General features: G+C 41.4%; 1 protein-coding gene across 8 annotated transcripts in view; it reads right to left on the bottom strand.

Annotated features, from left to right (window-relative positions):
- Tmem135 (transmembrane protein 135) overlaps positions 1 to 21,593 on the bottom strand; it is a 234,757-nt gene that overhangs the window by 32,014 nt on the left and 181,150 nt on the right. For all 8 annotated transcript variants that reach the window (XM_038313752.2, XM_038313746.2, XM_038313744.2 and 5 more), the window contains one exon: positions 20,385 to 20,431. In XM_038313752.2, the coding sequence (XP_038169680.1) occupies positions 20,385 to 20,431 (47 nt within the window). The remainder of the gene's footprint in view (positions 1 to 20,384; positions 20,432 to 21,593) is intronic.

Here is a 21,593-nt window from a genome sequence, read left to right on the forward strand (position 1 = left end):
TCTACCGGAGTCTCCACCCGAGAATGTAAATAGCGCAGTCTATTCCATAGGGCTCAAATGCTACTATCACCGCACTATGGTTACAGCCCCTGCAGCTACAGGCAAAGACAGCATCGCAAATGCCACCTTACACGTGACTTAACACAAACTCCTGCCTTAGAGCTGTGCTGAAATAGACAGTATCTTCCTGAGATCAATCCCATATCAGTTTCACCATGCTTTGTGATTACAGGCCTCTTTCAGAAACACATATATAATCAGACTGGCATACAGTGATTTACAAGCTGCAAGCAGGTACATGTAATATTAATTGTCAAGTGAAACTGGGACTTAGACTGAAAACAAGTTCACGCTTGTGAGCACATGAAGTCATAAACCATGGCAGAGCCATGCGAGAGAATAGTATTCAGCAATGTAAACAGAGCAAGTAACTTTGTAAAAGTGAGCATCTTTAAAACTAAACAATTGAAAGAGGGCCAGTCAGTTAGAGACACTATATCTGATGCCTGCCATTCATATGGATTCTAGGAAAGGGAAACCAGCTCTCTAGTGAATGGGAAGCAGGGGTGGAAAAGGACAGTGAACGAGCACAGGAAAGCTTCGGGGTTGGTGGGAAGGCTCTAGCTCAAGTTCAAGGTGCTGACAAGGCAAAAAAGGAGAGCTAACCACGTAAGCAGTTATACAGAAGTAGTCACTGAGTAGAGGATTAGCAACCCTTTAATGAAGATGCCTGACTGACAAGTGAGCCCCGGAAAAGAATAAGCCATGAGGATAATGAGAAAACAACTCTGGGAAGGATTCAGCAAGGGAGAAGTGGAGCAGCTTTCTGAAGAGCTGGCCCTTTCTGGGAAGTTCTCCCTGGAAAGATAGTCTGGGGGCTGGAGACCTGCAGCAGCTCTACCACAGACGCTGCACAGGAGGCTGAGATGTGTGGGGGGTGACGAGGGGCTGGTTACAGGACCATGCTCGGAAGGTAGCTGGGGGGTGACAGGAACGGGTGTTTTGTGGAAGCAGCTCTCTTCTTGCAGGCATTTCTTCCTCCTCCTCTACTTCCTGCTTCTCCACTGCCTCCACTTCCTCCTCCTCTGCCTCCTCTACCTCCGTCTTCTAAGATTTACACAACGCTCTATAGGTTTCTATAATCAAACCCAAGAGGTAAGATGCCACATATCTCACGCTGTGCAGTGCCTTATAAGGTGGGAGAAGCTGTTGATGTCTGCACAATGTCAAATCAGCACCATGAACTGGAGACTTTTCCAAAGTTGACAACATGGAGATTTTCCAACTTCAAATTACATATATTCATATATATGTTACATTTTTATAAAATGGCTAATGATCAGAGCCTGCTATACTTTCTAAGGCTGAAACTGCAACAGGCCACAAACTAGATTAAAACAAGTTTTGATTAGTTGGTTTGGTTTGTATACAGTACGGGGATTTGATCAGACAGTTCACCACACTTCACACACGCCTGGAGGGTGCTCTACCACCGAGCTAATCCCCAGCCTGCTTTTTCAATGTTGTTTTAATCTGTTCTCACTAAGGTGCCCAGGCGAGACTGACATCTATGACCCTACTACCTCAGCCCACTGTTACTGACTGTGAGATCACAAAGCCCACACCACCAAGACTGAGTAACACCATTTGAAGTCATAAAGCTATCTGTAACAAGACAAAAATACATTTTTACCACAAACGCAACAAACCACCACTCTTGACTTGCCTCCTTAAGGTGTGGAGGAATGAGAAGCCAACTAAAATGGTCGGGACCACATGTCCAAACGGAGAGCTCACTCAGCACAGCAAAGCCACCGAGGTGTTTCTTAGGTGACAACAGTAGAGCACCCATAATTCAGAAATGGGAGAGAAAGGTCAACGCCTCCAACACTCGGGACAGTCTTCCAGTTACCATGGGTTTGCCTGCAGCAGTGCAGACAGATGTGGGGCCCAGCTGCAGTGTTGAGAGGTTTATCTCCCTGGTCCTGCAAGTATCCAGTGACCACTTTAGACTTCATAGTAAAGTGCAGTTAGAATCCAGCAAGCTGAGTCCCCACTCTAGTCCTTTTGCTACCTTACTGTTGGAAGTTTAAAAAGAAACTCGTTTCTAAACGCTGGGCTTTCCAAGTGGAAATATGAAGAGGACGGACGGAATGGTCCTTCAGATTCTTCACAACTTGGAGCCAGTGAGATGGCCCAGTGAGGGTATCCTCTGCCAAACCTGATGTGATGTACTGAGCTCTCTAAGCACACCAGGGCACACCCATGTGCCCACACATATACATACAGATTTAATAAATAAATGGAAAATCAAAAGCTTCACAAGTTACAAATCCCTGACATAATTTATAACATATTGTTATCCACAAATTCATGGTCACTCAAAGTTGATGTGGTCTCAATATGATTTTAAGTCTCAAATTAAATAACTATTATTTTGTATATACAAAATTTGTACATGATGGATTGGAATATTTGATTCCAAGGTGCACTGAAGGTATCGTGTTTTCTAAGTAGAATGCTGCATAACTGCCATTCTCCCAACATAAACGCACATTTATTACTAGTGAGGGAACTAAATACCTAAATATTCAAAATGACATTTTAAATTTAAGATACCTTACCCAGCTCTGAATTCACCTTTCACAGTTCGGCATCTAAAAATGATCTGAGCTCCCAACAGCGAATGTGAAGGGGGTACTACAGTCAGCATTTGTTAAAAAAAAAACTGAGTTTCTGCAAAATGCCCTAGCTTCCAAAGATAAAAATATAATACAATATTGTTTATGAAAATGCCTTAGATATACATACTATCCAAGAATTAACAAAAAATTACATAGAACATTAATGAGCCTAATCTCTAAAAGTGATTTAAAAGATTTTTTTTAGAAGCTAAGAAAGGCTAGGGTGAAGCTCAAAGAGGAAGCATGTGCCCAGCATATGGCACACACTGGCTTCTATCCCTGCCCTCAAGCAGCCGCAGCAGCAGCAGCTAACGAGACGGTGTGCATGTCTGCACATGCTTCCATGTGCATATATCCATGTCATTCGGGTTTACGCATTTTCCTTCTTTAAGACACAATGTTGAGATATGAGCATATTCTAATGAGTTCTAATTACATCTTAATTGTTTCTTCAAAAACCAGTCTACCTCATGCCCACCATTTGAATGTAAACCACAATGGAGAAGAGAAACAAAGCAATAATATATTTATTTCTGCATGCTGCATGACTAGGGGTCTTCGTGGAACCTGGAAGAAAGACAACACAGGTTGAAAACTTGAAAATCCACACAAGCTTGATTGTTTTTCTACTCCGAGATTCTAACTTGGTGAGAAAGACGCCTGTTTCCCAATCAATCTGTAGGTGCGGACAGTGTCTGAGGTCTAAGTGTCCTGTCACACAAAAATCCAATACGCAGAGTGACGTGATCTTACAGACCAGGCGACACTGCCTCGGAGCTTCACAGCCTTACAGGCAAAGGCCTTCGCTAGCAAACTGGGCTCACCTGCCAGTCAAGTGTCTGGTAGAAAGGCTTTGCCCTCAGAAAGCCTGCAGTGGTTGCTAGTTTTAAATACAGGAGTTTACATTTGACTTTCAGCCATGTCTTAATCTACTCGGACATTGGTAGAAAAGGGGAACCCATGCTTCAGAGGTGAGAGCCCGGGGGGACAGAAAGAGAGTCAAGTGAAAAAGAAAGACACCAGGGAGCACAGCAGACAAAAGTGATCCTGTGTTTGAGTCCCTGAAATAAGATTATCCAAAATAATACTTCGCGTGTTATTCTAATAGATTGCAGAGGCCTGAACACAAACACTTCTTAAATATTATTTCACTCAAACAAGGAGAAATCATTTATTTACCCTAGAAATATAACAGATGTCTCTTAAAGTCCCCTGCCCTGCTCCAAACAGGGCTTCTCTGTATAACAGTTCTGACTATCTTGGAATTCATTTTTCAGACCAGGGTGACCTTGAACTCACAAAGATCCACCTGCCTCTGTTTCCTGAGTCCTGTGATTAATGTTGTATGCCACGATCCAGCTAATCTTAGAGTTATTTAAAATCTGGAGGCAGGTTCTTCAGAGTCTAGTTCACTTACATATCAAAATATAAACATCTTTAGTCTTCTGAAATGAGAGGGCATGGAACTGAAAAATAACAGCATCTGAGCTCAAGAACTCTACGCTTGGGGCAGTGCGGGATTTTTGGTACAATGCCTCTAAAGCACAAAAAGATATACTTAGTATATTGTGGTCCTTTCATTAAAAACAAAAAGTGAGGCCGGGTGGTGATTGTGGCACATGCCTTTAATCCCAGCACTTGAGAGGCAGAGTCAGGTGGATCTCTGAGTTCGAGGCCAGCCTGATCTACAGAGCAAGTTCCAGGACTGCCAGAGCTATCCAGAGAAACCCTCTTAAATAGCCCCCCACCACCAAAAAAATGAAGAAAGAGAAAGGAAGAGGGGGAAGGAGGAGGGAAGAAAGGAAGGACAGAAGGTAGAAAGGAAGGAAGGGAGGGAGAGGGGAAGGAAGGGGAGAGAGAGGGGGAGGGAGGGAAGGAGGGAGGACAGCGTTATGGTGGGAATGGCTTAGCACAGCCTGGGAAGGGAGCCCTTTGGGACCTGAAGAAGCTGAACCCTGTCACCAGGGAGGACAGCCTTGAGGGAAAAGCAGGCAGAAACTGCTCTACACCACATTTGGGCGGATATGACAAATAAGTCTGGCTTTATTCCTGACAGCTGTGGCATAACTCACAGATTTATAATGAAGCTGCTGGCAGAGCAGCCTGTGTTGGCCCGGAGAGAATGTGGGAAATAAACCCAGAGTTGGGAAGGGTTTCACTTTTAGTGCTCAGCAGCTTTCAGAGCTGGACGTCCTGCTGACATTTCTAGCTCGGGAAGCAAAGCCTTTCTCAATCTCCTCCTCACCCCACTTAAAGACTGGTCTTAAAACCACCTTCTCAACAGCAAAACACACATTCTGGAGACTCCTATCTTGTATCCATATTTAAAGTGGTTATTTAATTTACTTCATTCAAACCATTCTTCTTTACACAATTAATACAAAACTCAAATGTCCAAAGTACACAGTTTGTCAAACAATGGCAGCAAGGTCAGATAAACAGTAAACAGTAAGAAGGAACCAAGCAGACCAAGAGAAAATTACTGATAATCCTTTTTTCCTCTGCGATCTTTAACTTTAGGTGCAAATATACGGTCTCTGGATGTCTCTGCACATATATGCATGAGCCCTCAGATGCCAGAAGAAGGGACTGGATCCCTGTGATCTGGAGTTGCGGGTGGTCATGAGACACCCAGCAGGAGTGCAAGTGATCGTCACCACTGACCCATCCTCTCTCCAGGCCCCTAGTTTTGTTGTTGTTAAGATTTACTTATTTTATGGATATGGGTGTTGCATCTACATGTAGAACAGGGCATGGATCCTATAGGACTACATTATAGACAGTAGTGAGCCACCACGTGCGTGCTAGGAATTGAACTCAGGACCTCTGGAAGAGCAGCCAGTGTCTTTACCGCTGAGTCACCTCTGCAGCCCCCTCTAATTTTAGTTTTGAAAGTCGTTGTAGAAGGAGTCTTGCTGTGCTGTATGTACAGCCTGGTCTCTAATGCACTGGTTGAAGTCTATCACTCAAACCTCATAAAGCAGAATGGAAAGATTCCCCTAGCAGATGATTTCAAGCATGTGATTGTATATAAATCACCTATCAAGACCACAGCCTAGAATATGGTAGGCAAGCTACTTTTTTCTTTTCCCTTAGATCTTGCTTCCTGACATTTGTAGCATTTTCTTCTTCTCTCTTGGTATTTAGAAGTTCTTTGTACTAAATCAATAATTTCGGTTTTCAAAAATGAGTTGTATTCCAGGCGATGACTTACACACAGTGAAACACTCCTTAACAACGCTGTGCTGTAGCATTGACAGTGAACCACAGCAAATTTCCACTTCTCACCTTTCCCTTCGCCACTGAGAAGCACGCCACTCTCCTCTGATGCTCAGGGATCCCGAGTTCCCAGGGAACCTCAGTATCACAAGGGCAAACAAGCCCTGCTCTGAGTGCACTGTGCTGAATCATTGGGTGGGTCAGACGGACTGAGTGTGGTTCTTACACATTTTAACAATGGGCTTCTCAAAAAGCACGATTCCATCGTATGTCAGAGCATCTAGATAAGAGGTTTGTTCTACTATTTTACAACCACACGATTAAAAAGGGTAATGAGTGGCTAAAAGAAAAATATCAGTGGATGAAGGGGGGACCTGAAATTGTAACAAAAACAAACAGAAGAAAGTACAGTATTCCTGAAGTCAACTGTTATCAAGAATTACAAAAAGATCTTTGAACAAAACCAGGTGAAAGGACTGTGGGTAAAACAGAGAGCAGAAGCTCCCTTGGTCCAAGAAGAAAAGTCAGCTCAATAAGCAATGTCTACTCCAAGAGATGACAGGAAACACACACACACACACACACAGAGAGAGAGAGAGAGAGAGAGAGAGAGAGAGAGAGAGGAGAGAGAGAGAGAGAGAGAGAGAGAGAGAGAGAGAGAGAGGGAGGGAGGGAGGGAGGGAGGGAGGGAGGGAGGGAGGGAGGGAGGGAGAGAGATCTGCCCAAAGAAACAACCAGAACCCCCGCTCCCCTGTACTGACCCCTAGCTGCCTGGCATAGAGGTGCTGGGAACAGCTGGAACCACCAGGGAGAAACTTCCCACCCCAGCACCAGTTTCAAACCATAGGCCAGGCTGGGGAGATGCAACCAAGGGCTGAATAGATGAATAGATGTGGGTAGAAAGACAAGGTACCTGGGGTGTGAGGAGGGAGGCTGAAGTATGATCCACAAACCGAAGCTGAGATTCTCTGTGAGCACCTTGGAAACAATACTCCAAGAAGGAAGAGCTCTGTAACCGTCTGGCAAGAAAACGGGGTCGGGTGGGAGGTATCTAGTAACAAAGAAGCAGCAGCTGAACTCACCACAAGTGAAAGAGCCTGATTTGTAACTATATAGACAACACGGAAGTGGACACAGAGATCCAGAACCCTGGTAAAATAAATATTGCCTGCTGAAATGATACACAATAGCACAGACACGACCTCATAAGAACCTCAGACCAAAACCCCAACTGGTGGTAGGCTGGCTACTCCCCCATGACATGTGGGACAATAATAGATGGGCATTTCCCTCAAAGCACCATCCACGGTAAAGGCTGGAAACCCAAGGAAGAGCTGAGTGGGCTTGAATCCAGGGGACAATGCACACCAGCATCTCTGGTTTAACAGGTTTGAATGGGAGCCCAGAAGCCACTCTCCTCTTCTGTCAGTTCAGTTTGCTGAATGAACCAGAGCGAGGGTAGTGACTGGTGGTGTAATTTCTAAAACTCTATCTTACCTTTATTTCGCTTTATTTTAAGTCAAAAATTTCACTCTAGCATAAATTCTCTTAATAATTCTGCTTCATTTATATGTTACTTTATTAGGGTGTATGACTGCTCTGTATGTTTTGAGACTCATCTTCTGTTATCTTTGCACACCTGGCCTGCCCAGCAGCAGTTCTTCTGCAGCTGATGGTCCACACTGCCTGGAGTACTGGGAACGTTAACTAATGCCCTAACCCCCAGTCAGTCCATAGGGAAAGGACAACTCACCCCTCTCCAGTCTAATCCCACGTGATACTACAGATCACTCAACTGAAGAATGGAGCTATCATTAAAAACAAAAGCCTTCCCACAATGAGCTAAGCCCATGTGTACCAGTTCCAGTGCAGAAATGCAAGAAACACGAGAAAGTGGAAACAGTATCACCTCTGTGGAAAATACCGATCCCACAGGAACAGATTCCAATGGCAGCGACTTGGACGGAAGCCCAAACAGAGTCATCATGAGAAAATTCAGTAAGAACAAAGGGGGCACAAACCCCTGAATGATTCAAGGGAATACAAATAAACCGCTAAGTGAATAAGGAAGTCAGTTTAGGATATGAGGGGGGAATATCAATCAAAATGCTGAAAAAATATAACAAATCAAAGTTTTAAATATAAAAAATAAATCTAAAATTGTGTAAGAACAAGGATGGAGTAAAACGAAGCTTCTTATTAGACCTCAAATTCTCATAAAAATAAACCACACACACACACACACACACACACACATATTCATATACTACATGTATTAAAAACTGTCTTGAAGGCAAGCATAACTCCAGTGTTTCCAACAATATTAAACATCTGTCTTCAGCACATGAAGCCCTGCAGCAATGTTATCATCTCTGAGCTGCAAAGAAGCCCTTTGCCTGCAGGAATAATCTGCTCTCTGCTCGACATAATTTTACTAGCCATGCATAGGGAAGGAGGGAGGGGAAGGTGAAATTATTGCCCTTTGCAGACAGAAAACTTTCTACTTGGAACAGAGATATGTCTGACTCATCAGGAGCATATGGAGGTTTAAGATCCTTAACTATAAACAGTAGGTCCAGATCTGGGTGGTCTGTGTTATGTCCAATAATATATAAATTGGCTTATCCTCAAAGTAAATATTTCCATTTTATTATTATGAGTCATGAAAATATTCAGTCTGTTAAAAAACAGAAACATTTTCAATCCTCTTAGCAAAAGGTCTGTATTTTCAATTGACATCTGAGGACTCATTTAATGCATGAAGAGGTAAGTGACTTCACTGGCATCTTACAGGACAACTAAATGAAGAGGGAACGTGAATGGGACGGAGACTGAGTGTGATGACGATGGCTGTTATTTTCTATCCACTGGCTAATAGCAAGCATAAGGGATGGGATGAAATGAGAAAAGCCACAGGTGCCACTCCTTGTCTCCGACGCTCTGGTTACACTATAGGAGTCACCTGATGGTATTTCTAGCCTGGTTATGCCTCTCATTTTCTTCAAATGCTATATCACAGTGGCAGCTGATGGTTAGATGTGTTCGAAAAATATTTAAATATTTTATCAAAGATATTATTTATTTTCTGGAGATCTTCAGGGTAAGGGCAGAAAATAAACACCCTATTCATGTGGTATATAATAAAACGGCTCTTAAAGCATCCAAATTATTTTCAATGAATAAAAGAGAAATCCAAAATTCTTCAATGATGATGGGAACTTGGTCTGGCTCGGGATTCTCTCCATACCTGCTTAATGAATTTGACAGATGATATCTAAAAGCCATGAGAGCTACATCACCAGAATATGGAGATGCAAAGAGCATCGTGGGCAGATGTGCAGGATACAAAGTCTTGGCTCCAGCTGGATTTCTCACCACTGGTTTGCTAAATGAGCATTAAATATTATTTGCTCTGCTCTAATTTCTCCCTTCCAAAAGAACTAGCCTCAGTGTGAAATATTCTCTCAATGGAAAGTAAATGAATATAAGGAAATACTTTAGCTGTCTGGCTGTTTCTCAGGAAGCACATATGGACACAGATGCTCGCTCACATCCTACACATCCAGTTCTACAAAACTATTGCTGATGCTAAAAATATTTTTCTATACAAGTAAATGGTACTTCTCATCCTACCATATCTAGGCGGCAAGAATTTTAATCATACACATTAAGTAATTCTGTAGTATTGGTAACACAGGAATTCTAGCAGAGTTTACCATCTTACAACTGTAACATTTATTTTACTAGAATAGAATGGATAGAGAATAGTTATATTATTAGTACTGTAGAAGACAACATTTAGTTTGACTTGGCATCTATACATTGTGCTACTAGAACTAAATATATTTAGTTAAACCTAAATAAAATCCAATTCCAGAAGTAAACAAATGTTTTAAAAAAATATATTTTTAAGGCGGGCAGTAATGGCGCACGCCTTTAATCCCAGCACTCAGGAGGCAGAGGCAGGCGGATCTCTGTGAGTTCGAGACCAGCCTGGTCTACAAGAGTTAGTTCCAGGACAGGCTCCAAAGCCACAGAGAAACCCTGACTCGAAAAACCAAGAGAAAGAATTTATGCTGTTTAAAATTATTCTAGTTAAAATATGAAAAACAGAGAAATATGAGAGTTTTCCTTCTTCCCCATTGTAAGACATTACTTATTTGCAGAAATCGGCACATAATACAGAGAACTTTTCATGTGTCAGGAAATTCACAACTTTAAAAAGTATAATTTCAACACAGCTGATTGTTTTATGAAACAAGCACCTCACTTCCTACTGTGAGTAAACACGCTCCCTCCAGAGACGTCTTAAAAGACGGTGCTTTGAGACAGTGTTGTCATCCACACTTCTGCTCCTTATGCACAACTCTGGTGCTTAATGTGCCATTAAAACAACACAGTGGCAATAAGAATGTTTTTATGAGACAAGGTCTTAAACTGTAGTGCAGGCAAGCCTTCAATTCACTACATTAGCCCCAATTAGCCCTGGACTCATGGTGTTCTGTAGAAGGAAGTGGCGGGGCTGCGTTTTAAAACACTGCCTGGCCCATACTTTCAGCCTCTTATTGGATAATTCTCACATCTTCCTTTAACCCATATTTAGTAATCTGTGTAGCACCACGAGGTGTGGCTTACCAGGAGAGATCTTAACCTGCGTCTGTCTTGGAGAGGAGAAGCATGGCGACTCACTATGGCGACTGCCTGAAGCGTCTCCCCACTCCTGCTACCCAGCATTCTGTTCTGTCTACTCCGCCTATCTAATTTTCTGTTCTCTTAAAGGGCCAAGGCAGTATCTTTATTAATAATGAAAGTAACACATAGACACTCCTCCATCAGTGTTCCTTCCTCCTCCACATCTTGGCTGCTAGAACTATACAAGTGTGAACCAATACAGCTAGAATCTTATATTTTTCTTCCATCTTATAGGGAAAATTTGTTTAATCAACTATCATTTTGTATGCTAACCAAAGCATGCTTAACTATTTTTGGAACACTAAGTTCTGATGTCAGATGGTCTCATACAAAGTATAATGTCCAATCCTCCCTCTCTCTCCTCTGTGTGTGTGTATGTACACGTGAGTGTGTGCTGTGTGCTGTGTACAAGAGTGTGTGCTAAGCTTGCGCTCTACTGCATCCCCTCAGTGCTGTCAAGCTCAAGTTTGGACACAGGGTCTCTCCTCAGCCTGGCAGTCACCACTCAGGCCCCGCTGGCCTTGGTGTGGACAGTGTTTCAGCTCTGTCACCAAATGTAGACACTCCATCACTAGCAGAGAATTCTCTTTACCTAGATTAGGATAGAATTATGGGATTTCTTTCATCTCTGTGCAGTCTTAGCTGACTGCTACCTCCAACCTCAGTGACAACAACAGAGAGCCATAAACAAGAAAGCACTCTGTCTTCTCACTGACACAATGGAGAAACAGGATTTACCTATGAACACATTTTGTCAATGACAGAATTATCAGATGAACACGGCACGGACAGTACACTGACTGGTTTGTTACAGGCTAACATTTATTTAGAGGAATCACTCAATGGAAACAGTTTCTGTGATATTCAATGTGCAGAGTGTATATGTACAAATATGACTGGAATGACCATACTGATGAATAAGGAAAGAGGAAACTCAGGCTGCCCCTCTGCCCTCTGAAAGCCTTATATGCATGGCAATCAGCATGATCAGCAAGAGGAAAACCATGCTCACACTGGAAGTTAAGACAGGCTACAGAGATTATATACCCCAAGGTTAGACATCGAGTAGACTGCATTTCTAACAACAATTTGGATTAGATAATAATTACAATGATTAGAATTTACATTTATCGATTACTACTTATTAGGCAATGTTCATTTGGTCCTATCTATAACTACAGGTTCTAAGAATAACTTTCTTTAAACACACTTGATGTGGAATTTCCCTCTGTATGCAATGAATATCATTGGTTAATAAAGGAACTGCTTTGGGCCTATAGAAGAGCTATAGGGGAACAGAGCTTGACAGGAAAAACTAAACTGAATGCTGGGAGGAAGGAGGCAGAGTCAGAGAGAAGACATGTAGCCATGCCAGAGACAGACGCCAGTTGGAATCTTGCTGGCCATACACAGATTATTAGAAATTGGTTAAACTAATATGTAAGAGTTACCCAATAAGAAGTTACAGCTAATGGGCCAAGCAGTGATTTAACTAATACAGTTTCTGCATGATTATTTTGGGGCTAGGTGGCCGGGAAACAACGAGCAGCCTCCTTACTACACACGCTGATGAGATGAAACAATGAGAAGGTATGTAACTTGTCCAAGACCCCAGAGAAAGGATTATTCACATCCAGGCAACAGGCTCACATTTCTGCCTTGCTAGTCAAACCCAGGAGACCACACTACCAGAAGCCTTGTACTCCACCTTAAGGAGTGTAGGGCTAGGAAGAAGGCACAGCTGTTGAGAAAGAATGTTGGCTACTTTAGCAGAAGCCCTGAATTAACTCCCCAGTACCTACATCAGGAGACTCAAAACTATCTATAACTACAGCTCCCTGGGATCTGACAACCTCTTTGGGCCTTTGAAGGTACCCACATATGTTTTCATATTATGATGCAGAAACATACAGAGACACATAAATTAAAATAAAGGATTTTTTAAAATAAAAAATAGATTTTTGTTTTGTTTAGTTTTATTTAAACAGGGCCACAACTATGGGTTTGTTTGGTTTGGTTTGGTTTGGTTTGGTTTGGTTTGGTTTGGTTTGATTCTTTTGCTGTTGTTACAAATGAACAGGCGAGGAGAGTTGGGGAATATCAATTTAAGGTATGTTGCATTTGTTCATGCTTCATTTGTTTAACTCTGTGATGTTGTGATTCTTTGCCTCTCTAAAACACCTGATGGTCCTAATAAAGAGTTGAATGGCCAATAGCGAGGCAGGAGCAGGGATACACAGGGCTGGCAGGCACAGAGAATAAATAGGAGAAACAAGGAAGAAGAGAAACAAGAGAACAAGAAGAGAGGGACATCAGGGGACAGCCACCCAGCTACAAAGGAAGCCACAGAGAAAAAAGTAAAGAAAAGTACACAGAAATAGAGAAAGATAAAATCCCAGAAGCAAAAGGTAGTCAGGATAATTTAAGTTCAGAAAAGCTGGCAAGAAACAAACTAAGGCTGGGCATTCATAACTAAAAATAAGCCTCTGTGTGTGATTTATTTGGGAGCTGGCTGGTGCCCCCTCCTTCCCGAAAAGTCAAAAGAGTAAAACATCCCACAGCAGAGGAGAGAGCAGATGCATGCAGACTGCAGGGAGGGAGGCAGGTCTAGTTTGGGCGATGGAGCTGAGCACTGACAGTGGAGAGGTGACTATGGGGACAATTCAAAGGCCATTTAGTATGTCACCTGATTTCTGGCTGGGAGAGTGGCATCCATGAACTGGCTGAAGAAAAGCAAACAGTTGCGGAAAGACTAGAATCACTGAACTAGAGATGCTAAGTCCAACTGGTGAAACGTCAGTCTGAGGAGCCATCAAACAAGCATGTCACTAGATTATATGTGGCTTCGAAAGTTAGGAGAACTACATAACAGAACACAGATTAGGGATCATTTATATACAATGGTAATTAAATGCTCAGAAATGTGTAAGATTACCAAAAGACTGCAACAACACTGAAAAACAGTGAGGTCCAAAAGCAGAATCAAATGCACATACATGATGATGCAAGAACCAAGACAATGAAGAGGCACTGGAGGAAGGAACAGAGGAAGAAAAGAATCATTTCAGAAACACTAAGGGAAAAGTTTACAGGAAAAGGAGGTAAAATGCCCCAGGTAGCTGAAAATCCCTGTAAGAAAGAATAGTAAATAACCATTAGATTCAGAGGCAGATCTGAGGATCTTAGAGAGAAGTTCCAGAGGCTCATGGGGTGGAAATCAGATTACAGTGACTCCTAAGAATGTCAAAAGGCAAATATGGACAACTAATTTGGAAAATCTGGATGTTGAGAGACAGAAAAACAAAAAGGGGGTGTCTGGAAAGAATGGGGAAAGAAATGGTTCTCTCTACTCGCTCCCCTCACTTTCCTTTCCACACAGCCACACCTCCAACCACTGTTTCTTGAGGCTCCTGGCTCTTCTACAGCACCAGCCTCCTGACCTTTTAGGAGTAAATTATCATTATAATTAGGTGATCTTAAGGGGCTTTTAAAATACCACTTATGAATGAAGCAACTACACACTCCCTAGTGGAGGCATCTGCAGTAAGCATCAGATTTATCCTAGGACCACGCCACTGTTTCATGATACTACATATCGCATGTCATATAATTTATGGACAAACATTTTCCCTTTCAACTATCAAAGCACAAGCTAAAAATATTTCCTGGGTAAAATCAATTTTGTGTGATTGGTACCATAAAAAATGTAGAAGAAAAAGTCACAAAAAGAAACATAATCCATCTGAGAAAATACCAACGCATCCAAACTCCTATTAGGTGCCCAAGTAAATAAGGGGCCTGAGTACAACCGTTTCACTGAGAAGGGGTATTAGCCTCTCACCATCCCGTTTCCAGGGAGACACTAATATATACAGCAACTAGATCCTGGTCCCTTCCTTACACAGAAGAAAAGGCAAGATTCCAGCATGCCTAAATGCAATCTCTAGGTCAGTTGCCTCTAGATTTAAGCAGCACATGTGTACAAAAAGAATATGCCGACATACTCCCTTCATGTTGTGTGATGGTTTAGAACCATGGAAGGTACTGGTTTAGTCAGCGGAACAATGAAGAAAATGGACTCAGGTTGGAGAGAACAAGACTGATACCCATGCTTTGTTTAAAGTAGTGCGATCCTTGGCACATTCCACAAACTCTCAACTTTCAGCATCCTCACCGTATGACGGTAAAAGTCAGTGCCTAGGCTTTTTAAGCTGCGGTAAAGTTTAAACTTGGAACGTTTGTAGAGCAGCTAGCGCAGACCCTTGCATGCAATAAGCACTCGGGAAATATTATCTAGCTGATAGAACTGTTTGTTATATCATTAAATTATAGCATTCAATCTCCTTCTCAGCTATATAAAAAAAAAAAAGGCACTTGGCTTCACTGAAGTCCCAGGAGGGCAGACTGACACTAGGTACAACTTAAACCACAGAGGTACGCATTAGCGTAAGATTCTTTTGAAGATGATAAAAGGTTCGCGAATTCATCACTTGCTTAGCTGTTTCCAAAAGAATTTAAAACTTCTTTCATTTCACTTACATAACCAGAAAGCAAGCTTGGGCACCATTTTGCAGGAAATCTATTACAAACATAATAAAAGTACAGATAGGTCCTTATCGGGGCTTATGACACTTTTACATTAATATGCACTCTCAATAAACTTGGGCACAGAATCAAAGTATGGATGCTGGAAGTTTAAAGCTACAGATAGGGGTGTCAGGTCATCCCACAGGGAAGACTGACAGAGGAGGAGAGGGGAAAGGAGGTGCTTGGGAGAGACATGCAAATTAAACAAAAGGCTCACCAGCAGGAGCAGAGAACAGAAGGAGATGGGAGCTTTAGCAACAAGGACTGGAGCAAGAGCTCAGGATCAGAGGTGCACACTCAGAAGTGGCTATCCGCAGTGACAGACGTTGACCGCGGGACTTGTGCTGGAAGAGAGTTCCATTTCCTAGGACAGAACTCTTCTTCAGGTGCGAGTGAACAGAACGGTAGCTACCTGATTCATGACTGAACAAGAAAAACTAAGTGAGGGCAAGCAGAGCGGAATCAGAGCCCCAACAGGAAAAGGGCTCAAGGAGGACGGCAGCGGCCGGTGCGTAGTACGACACAGTTCAGTCTCTAGTCGATCTCTTTCATGACAACAGCTGTTAGAAATTCCAACCTCTTATGGGAGAGTTTCCTATTTCAGCCACTATTTATTGGTTCTGCGACAACTTGATATGGGAGATAAGAATGTAGAACTGTACTCGACAGTAACCACTCTTTTCAAAGTTCTTGTCCAGAGCTTTAAGAAGCCACATGCCACCGCGCTTTATAAAGCTGTCTGAAGATCCAGCCAATTACTTTTCAACAAGATGAACTTTCATACAGAACAAACAAAATGTATCTCCAAACCTGTATATTCACATGAAGTTTTACAGGTATATGAGAAAAAATTCAAACATTTGTATTTTGTTGTGCAATTTCTATACAACGTGGGGCATGACGTTAGTGTAATTTTTCTATGCTTTTCCATCCATTTCAAAATTTTTAAGTGCCAAGTAGCTGGGCTGCTCTTTACTGGACTCTTCCCCGATGAACAGGCGGCAGACACACTGCTGCTCAGGACACCAGCATCAGCACGAGCTGCAGTGGAGGAAGCGTGACACGAGCTCCCTGTAATGCCAGCTATCAAATGACGGTTTGCTTCCCAGGACTGAGTGGCACAGGGTAGGTGTGGCGGGAAGACAGGGAAGGGGGAAATTGTGTAGTTATACTCTCAAGAAGTAAAAAGATTATTTTATGAATTAATAAAATACACAGATCCTTACCATTTTTTTTTTCCTGGAGAGCTACCACATGATCCCTCCCATGACCTGCCACACTCTCCCTTTTAAATCTCTTTCTGTTTTGCTGTACGAACCTCTCTAAAATGAAATTAACAACTTGAAGAACATTCTAGCCTAAAGGAAGAACTTTTAACCTCTAAAGGTGCATATATACCAATTTTTAAGTGGGTTTTGTATGTTTTTAAGTGATGGTCTAAAAAACCGAACCTGATATTTAAATGACCTTATGCTGGCTGACTGGACAGAAGATAGATAGATGATAGATTAGATAGTTAGACACGAACAGACAGACTGACAGACAGACAGATAATATACATACATACATATACATACATACATACATACATACATACAGTGTGTCCTTATATGGATATAAGATTAATCACAACCTGTGTACTGGAGCACAGTCCTAAACAATTCATGGATTAGGTGCTTTGACAAGTCCAAGCTTTACAAGCTGCAAGCCTAGGCAAACTCCTGAACTCATTGGCCCCACAGAGACAGGTAGAAAGAATATCCAGCTAGTATTCATCAACTTGTGACCAAGTTACATTACTCCGTGACATCATGTTTAATTGAAGAAATGACACTGTTTCCATGCTCTTAAAGAGTAGCAGCTTTCTTTATACACAGAGGCCTGAAGATGAAGACGAAGGCAGGAGACTCACGGTGAAGCCCTAAGCTTGCTTTTGGTTCTGTAAACAGGATCGAGTGCTAGATGCCACTTTGTGCTTTTTGTTGATTCTTTCCTTCATGTTGTCAACTAAAAGAAAACGTTCTCCCACATGGCTATGAAAACATACTGATCCTAAATCTGGTATAGTGATTCATGCCTGTAACCCTTACAGTGAGGAGGCTGACACAGGAGAATGGCTCTGAGTTTGAGGCCTACTTAAGCTATGCAGGGCACTCCAGGACATTTCAGGCTACAGAGCAGACACAGCCAGAACAATGTGGTGTATGTGGTGAGAATACTTCTACTGCTTCACACACGAATACACGCCTGAACATAAACAATGTGTGGGATACATGGGAAAGCATTTCTACCTGCCCTTCCTCATCACTCCTACTCAGCCAGCGCTGAGAACAGCAGACCATGGCCTCGGGCACAGCTGTGAGGAATGTTCATACTGATGAGGGAGTGGAACGCAGGAAGCAAGACTCAGGAATGCCCATTGGTACATTTTAAAGAGCATCCTTCCAAAGCATCGTCAAAATATGCTGTTACCTCCTTTGTATTTGCATTTTCACTGGAATCCACAGCAGATAGGATCAACAGGATCCAGATGCCTGTATAAGTCAGGCAGCTGGATTTAAAAAAAAAAAAAGAAATAGGACAAAACTACAACTACCAATTATCACTTTTCCTCAACCCAGACATCTAAAGCGCTCCAGGATTCCATTCTAACACGAGCCTATGGAAAATCACAACCATCATATAAGGTAATTATGTAAAGAAGCGTTTAAAAACCTACTAAGAGTCATGTGAAGGTAAAGTATTTCATTCAGCATTTAGTCAAGTATGGTTTATAATACTAAAATCAGCATTCTGATTCCATAAGAAAAAAATATATATAAAATTATTGGCTCAAGTCCTTTTTTTTTTTTTTTTTTTTTTTTTGGTTTTTCGAGACAGGGTTTCTCTGCAGCTTTAGAGCCTGTCTTGTAGACCAGGCTGGCCTCGAACTCACAGAGATCCGCCTGCCTCTGCCTCCCGAGTGCTGGGATTAAAGGCGTGCGCCACCACCGCCCTTTCTTTAAAAAGAAAAATCACATCAGCACATTTTATCTTTACTGAAATGGATCTCAGTTTCCCCTTTCCAACTTAGACACCAGGATAAAAACACAATGATTCACTGGCACATAAATGTTCCTTTATCTTCTTGCCAAAAGACATTAATGATTAAAAGGAGACCTGAGGACAATATCATTTTATATTTAATTATCCAATTTTATGCAATTAGCTTTAAAATACTAACAATAAATTGAATAAATATGTCCACAAATACCTGTGTTTATATTAAAATTGGATTTGCCAAAAGCCGTGTAAAGTAACTATTCATTCCGAGCACAAGCCAGGCACAGAAAGGCACAGATATTGTTTTGTTTGGTTGCAGTGCTTTCTAGAGGGCTATATTTTTACCATCCAGCAGTCCCCTTGTTGGGCTATCTAAACGAACTTCTGCCAAGAACACTGCGAATTCCGTGACAGTACTTCTTTGGGGAGAAAAATAGCCCCCCTTTCTCAGAAAATTGAAAGTGTTTATCTTGGCCCTCAAACCTTGTATTGAGCCTTCTGGAAAACATGCTAAACTACTGTTTTTAACTCAGACATTCGTAACTGAAGTAAGAACAGTTCTGCAGCTCTACACCCAAACACATATTTAGAGTGGATTTCCCTCTACACCAAAATCCTAGGCTGATGGCAGCACTGTTCAAAATATTATTTCCTATGGCCAGGCAACAATCTGGGTATTTATCTGTGTATTCAATATGTAACTTGCTGTTAAACCTCAAACATTTCTTACGGCTAAGAAATGCTAAACATTAAGCATACTTGTTACCCCGAACGGTCACTTTGGGAAGGACTGTTTCCTTTTATGACCTGTTAAGATTTTCACAAGAAGAAAATTTATGTCACACTGTACTTTACTCCCAAGCATGACAACAGAGATTGTTTTCCTAACGCTGCAACATTTTGGAATTCTTTTCCTGATAGTCATGCTACATCATCAGGCTAATCAGAACACAGGGTTTAAAAGACAAACTTTAATTTTTTTTCTTATACTGGTACCCTAATATCTATGACATAATTATAGTCTGAAGAAACTGATTAAATGAACTGTCCATGATCTCTAATTCAGCCCACCAAATTAGAGCTATTAGAACATAAGAAACAGTGTGCTTGCTACAAAGCACAACAGCAGCTCAAATAAAGCATGAATCAAAATTTTATAAATCAGGCTGGGTGTGTGAATCTGTGTTTAGAGTAGTGACCCAGCACTCCCAAGGATCTGGGCTCAATCAAAGCAGAAAAACCAAAGGAAGAAAGAAAAGAAGAAGGAAAGGAGAGAGGACACATTTCCCAAGTGTCATCAGAAAGCTCTGATACTTTCTACCACTAATATCTGATATAAAATCCCATGTAGCTCACTATCCGCGCTCTGAAGATGAAGTGCTATCATACCACTTAATGACTCTGTCTCTATCTGCTAGCCTGGTAACAGCAGCAGCAGCATTTTCTATTTTCTTAGAACACTTCTGAAAAGCAAAAAACAATTACCATATTGTGCTTTATCAAATATTTACTAGGATATTCTGGCAAAAAAAAAGTCCCTACTTTAAATTATTGGTATGGCTTAACTTATTAAAGTATGCCACTGCCTTTGTCAAATAAGTACAAATGTTGAAAGACTAGACATTCTGAAAAGTCAATGAAGAAATATCTGAAGGAGTGTCATAAGAGGGCTATATATAATAAGTTATTAGTATGACTGAATGTGAAGACTAGGAAGGAGTGGATTCCCCCTAATCAAGAATCATTTTCTCTCCCTCTCTCCAACTTTGTAGCAGAGGCTGTCGTGGAACTCAATGTAGACAAGGCTGGCTTTGAACTCACAGCGACCCTCCTGCCTGTCTCCCTACTGCAGGGATTAAAAGTGTACACCACTGCTGCCTGGCTTGAGAATCATTTTCGGTGCTGCTCTTGTCACAGAAGGTGGCAGACACCCTTGGCCATCCACATGTGAACCAGCCTAACACTCTTTCCGGAAGCTCGCTTCTCCTTTTCCTGTCTTCCAACAAAGAGACAGGATTTACCTCTTAAACTCTTGGGGTTGTGTGGGCAGGATTCTATGCCATTTATTGGAAATAATGACTTGGGGGATACTTTAGAATCATAGTTGGAAGGGATTTTATACTATTTTGATATTGAAATAAATTGGTGAACAGACCATACCTGAAAAAGAACATGTACATGGCCGCTGTGATGCAGAACAAAAGGACCTGCAATGAGGAGGAAAAGAATTATTTACAAAAGGTACTGACATCATCACTGCTGTGACTGACAAAAGCAAAACATCCGCTATTAAATCTCAGGCCTGGTCCAATGAAAGGGCCCAGAGGCCGCCATCCCAACACAATGTACCTCAACATACAACATTCGGTAATATACTTATCAAAGACACTGCGATAAGTACCACTTCTATAATACACCACATCAAGGCAGTAATGAACTTGTAAGTATATGTAAACATACTATATACATGTAGAGTGTGTGTGTGTGTGTGTGTGTATGTGTGTGTGTGTATGTGTAGTTATCACTCAGTATCTATGAAAGACTGGTTTAAAAAATAATCCAGCCAACCAGCCCACATATATCCAAACCCATAAATGATCAAATCTCTCATATAAAATGGTGTGGTATTTGTATATGAATTATATACATTCTCTCACATTTTATGTAATTTCGAGATTATCTATAATAAGCAGTAAAACATGTATATTCAGTCTATATTGAACAGTTGCTAGACTGTGTTGTTTAGGGATTATTAAAGAAGGGGTTACATATGTTCAATGGAGTTAACAAATCTTATGAATATTTCAACCAGCAGTTGCATGGAAAGGGGACCCAGTGATAAGATCATAAGGTCAGCTGTATACACAAAACTAACAGCAAACGTATACACAGAGGACTCACACAGATTGGATGGGTAGCAAAGGGTTCAACCATGAACACCTTTTTAACTTGCCTATTAGAACCCAGACTTTCAAACCGTGGGTTAGGACTACATTATATCATGTGCGGTAACTGACAAAAAAGGCAAGAGTAAAAGCTTCCTGAATGTGTAACCACCAATATTTAATTCTAAATCAAATATAATTTAAATCTAGGATTTCTGGCAGAACTTGGCCAGGTTAACTCTGAAAAAAGTCTTCTAATATTTTCCTACCCTCATACTGTAAGAATCAAATCAATATCTTTCTCTTACATTGTGTAAAAGTGCCTAACTTTGAAAATTCCACTTGAGTTCCTAACTTCAATTTCCTAACACTCATTCAATGAGTTTTGTCTTAGGTTTAGAATTGAATTTCCAATAAATTCTAAAATGATCCCAAACACACTTTCTGCCATTTTACTATGCATTTATACAAAACAAACCATCAT

This window comes from Arvicola amphibius, chromosome 12 (assembly GCF_903992535.2).
Source record: "Arvicola amphibius chromosome 12, mArvAmp1.2, whole genome shotgun sequence".
Taxonomy (NCBI): Eukaryota; Metazoa; Chordata; class Mammalia; order Rodentia; family Cricetidae; genus Arvicola; species Arvicola amphibius.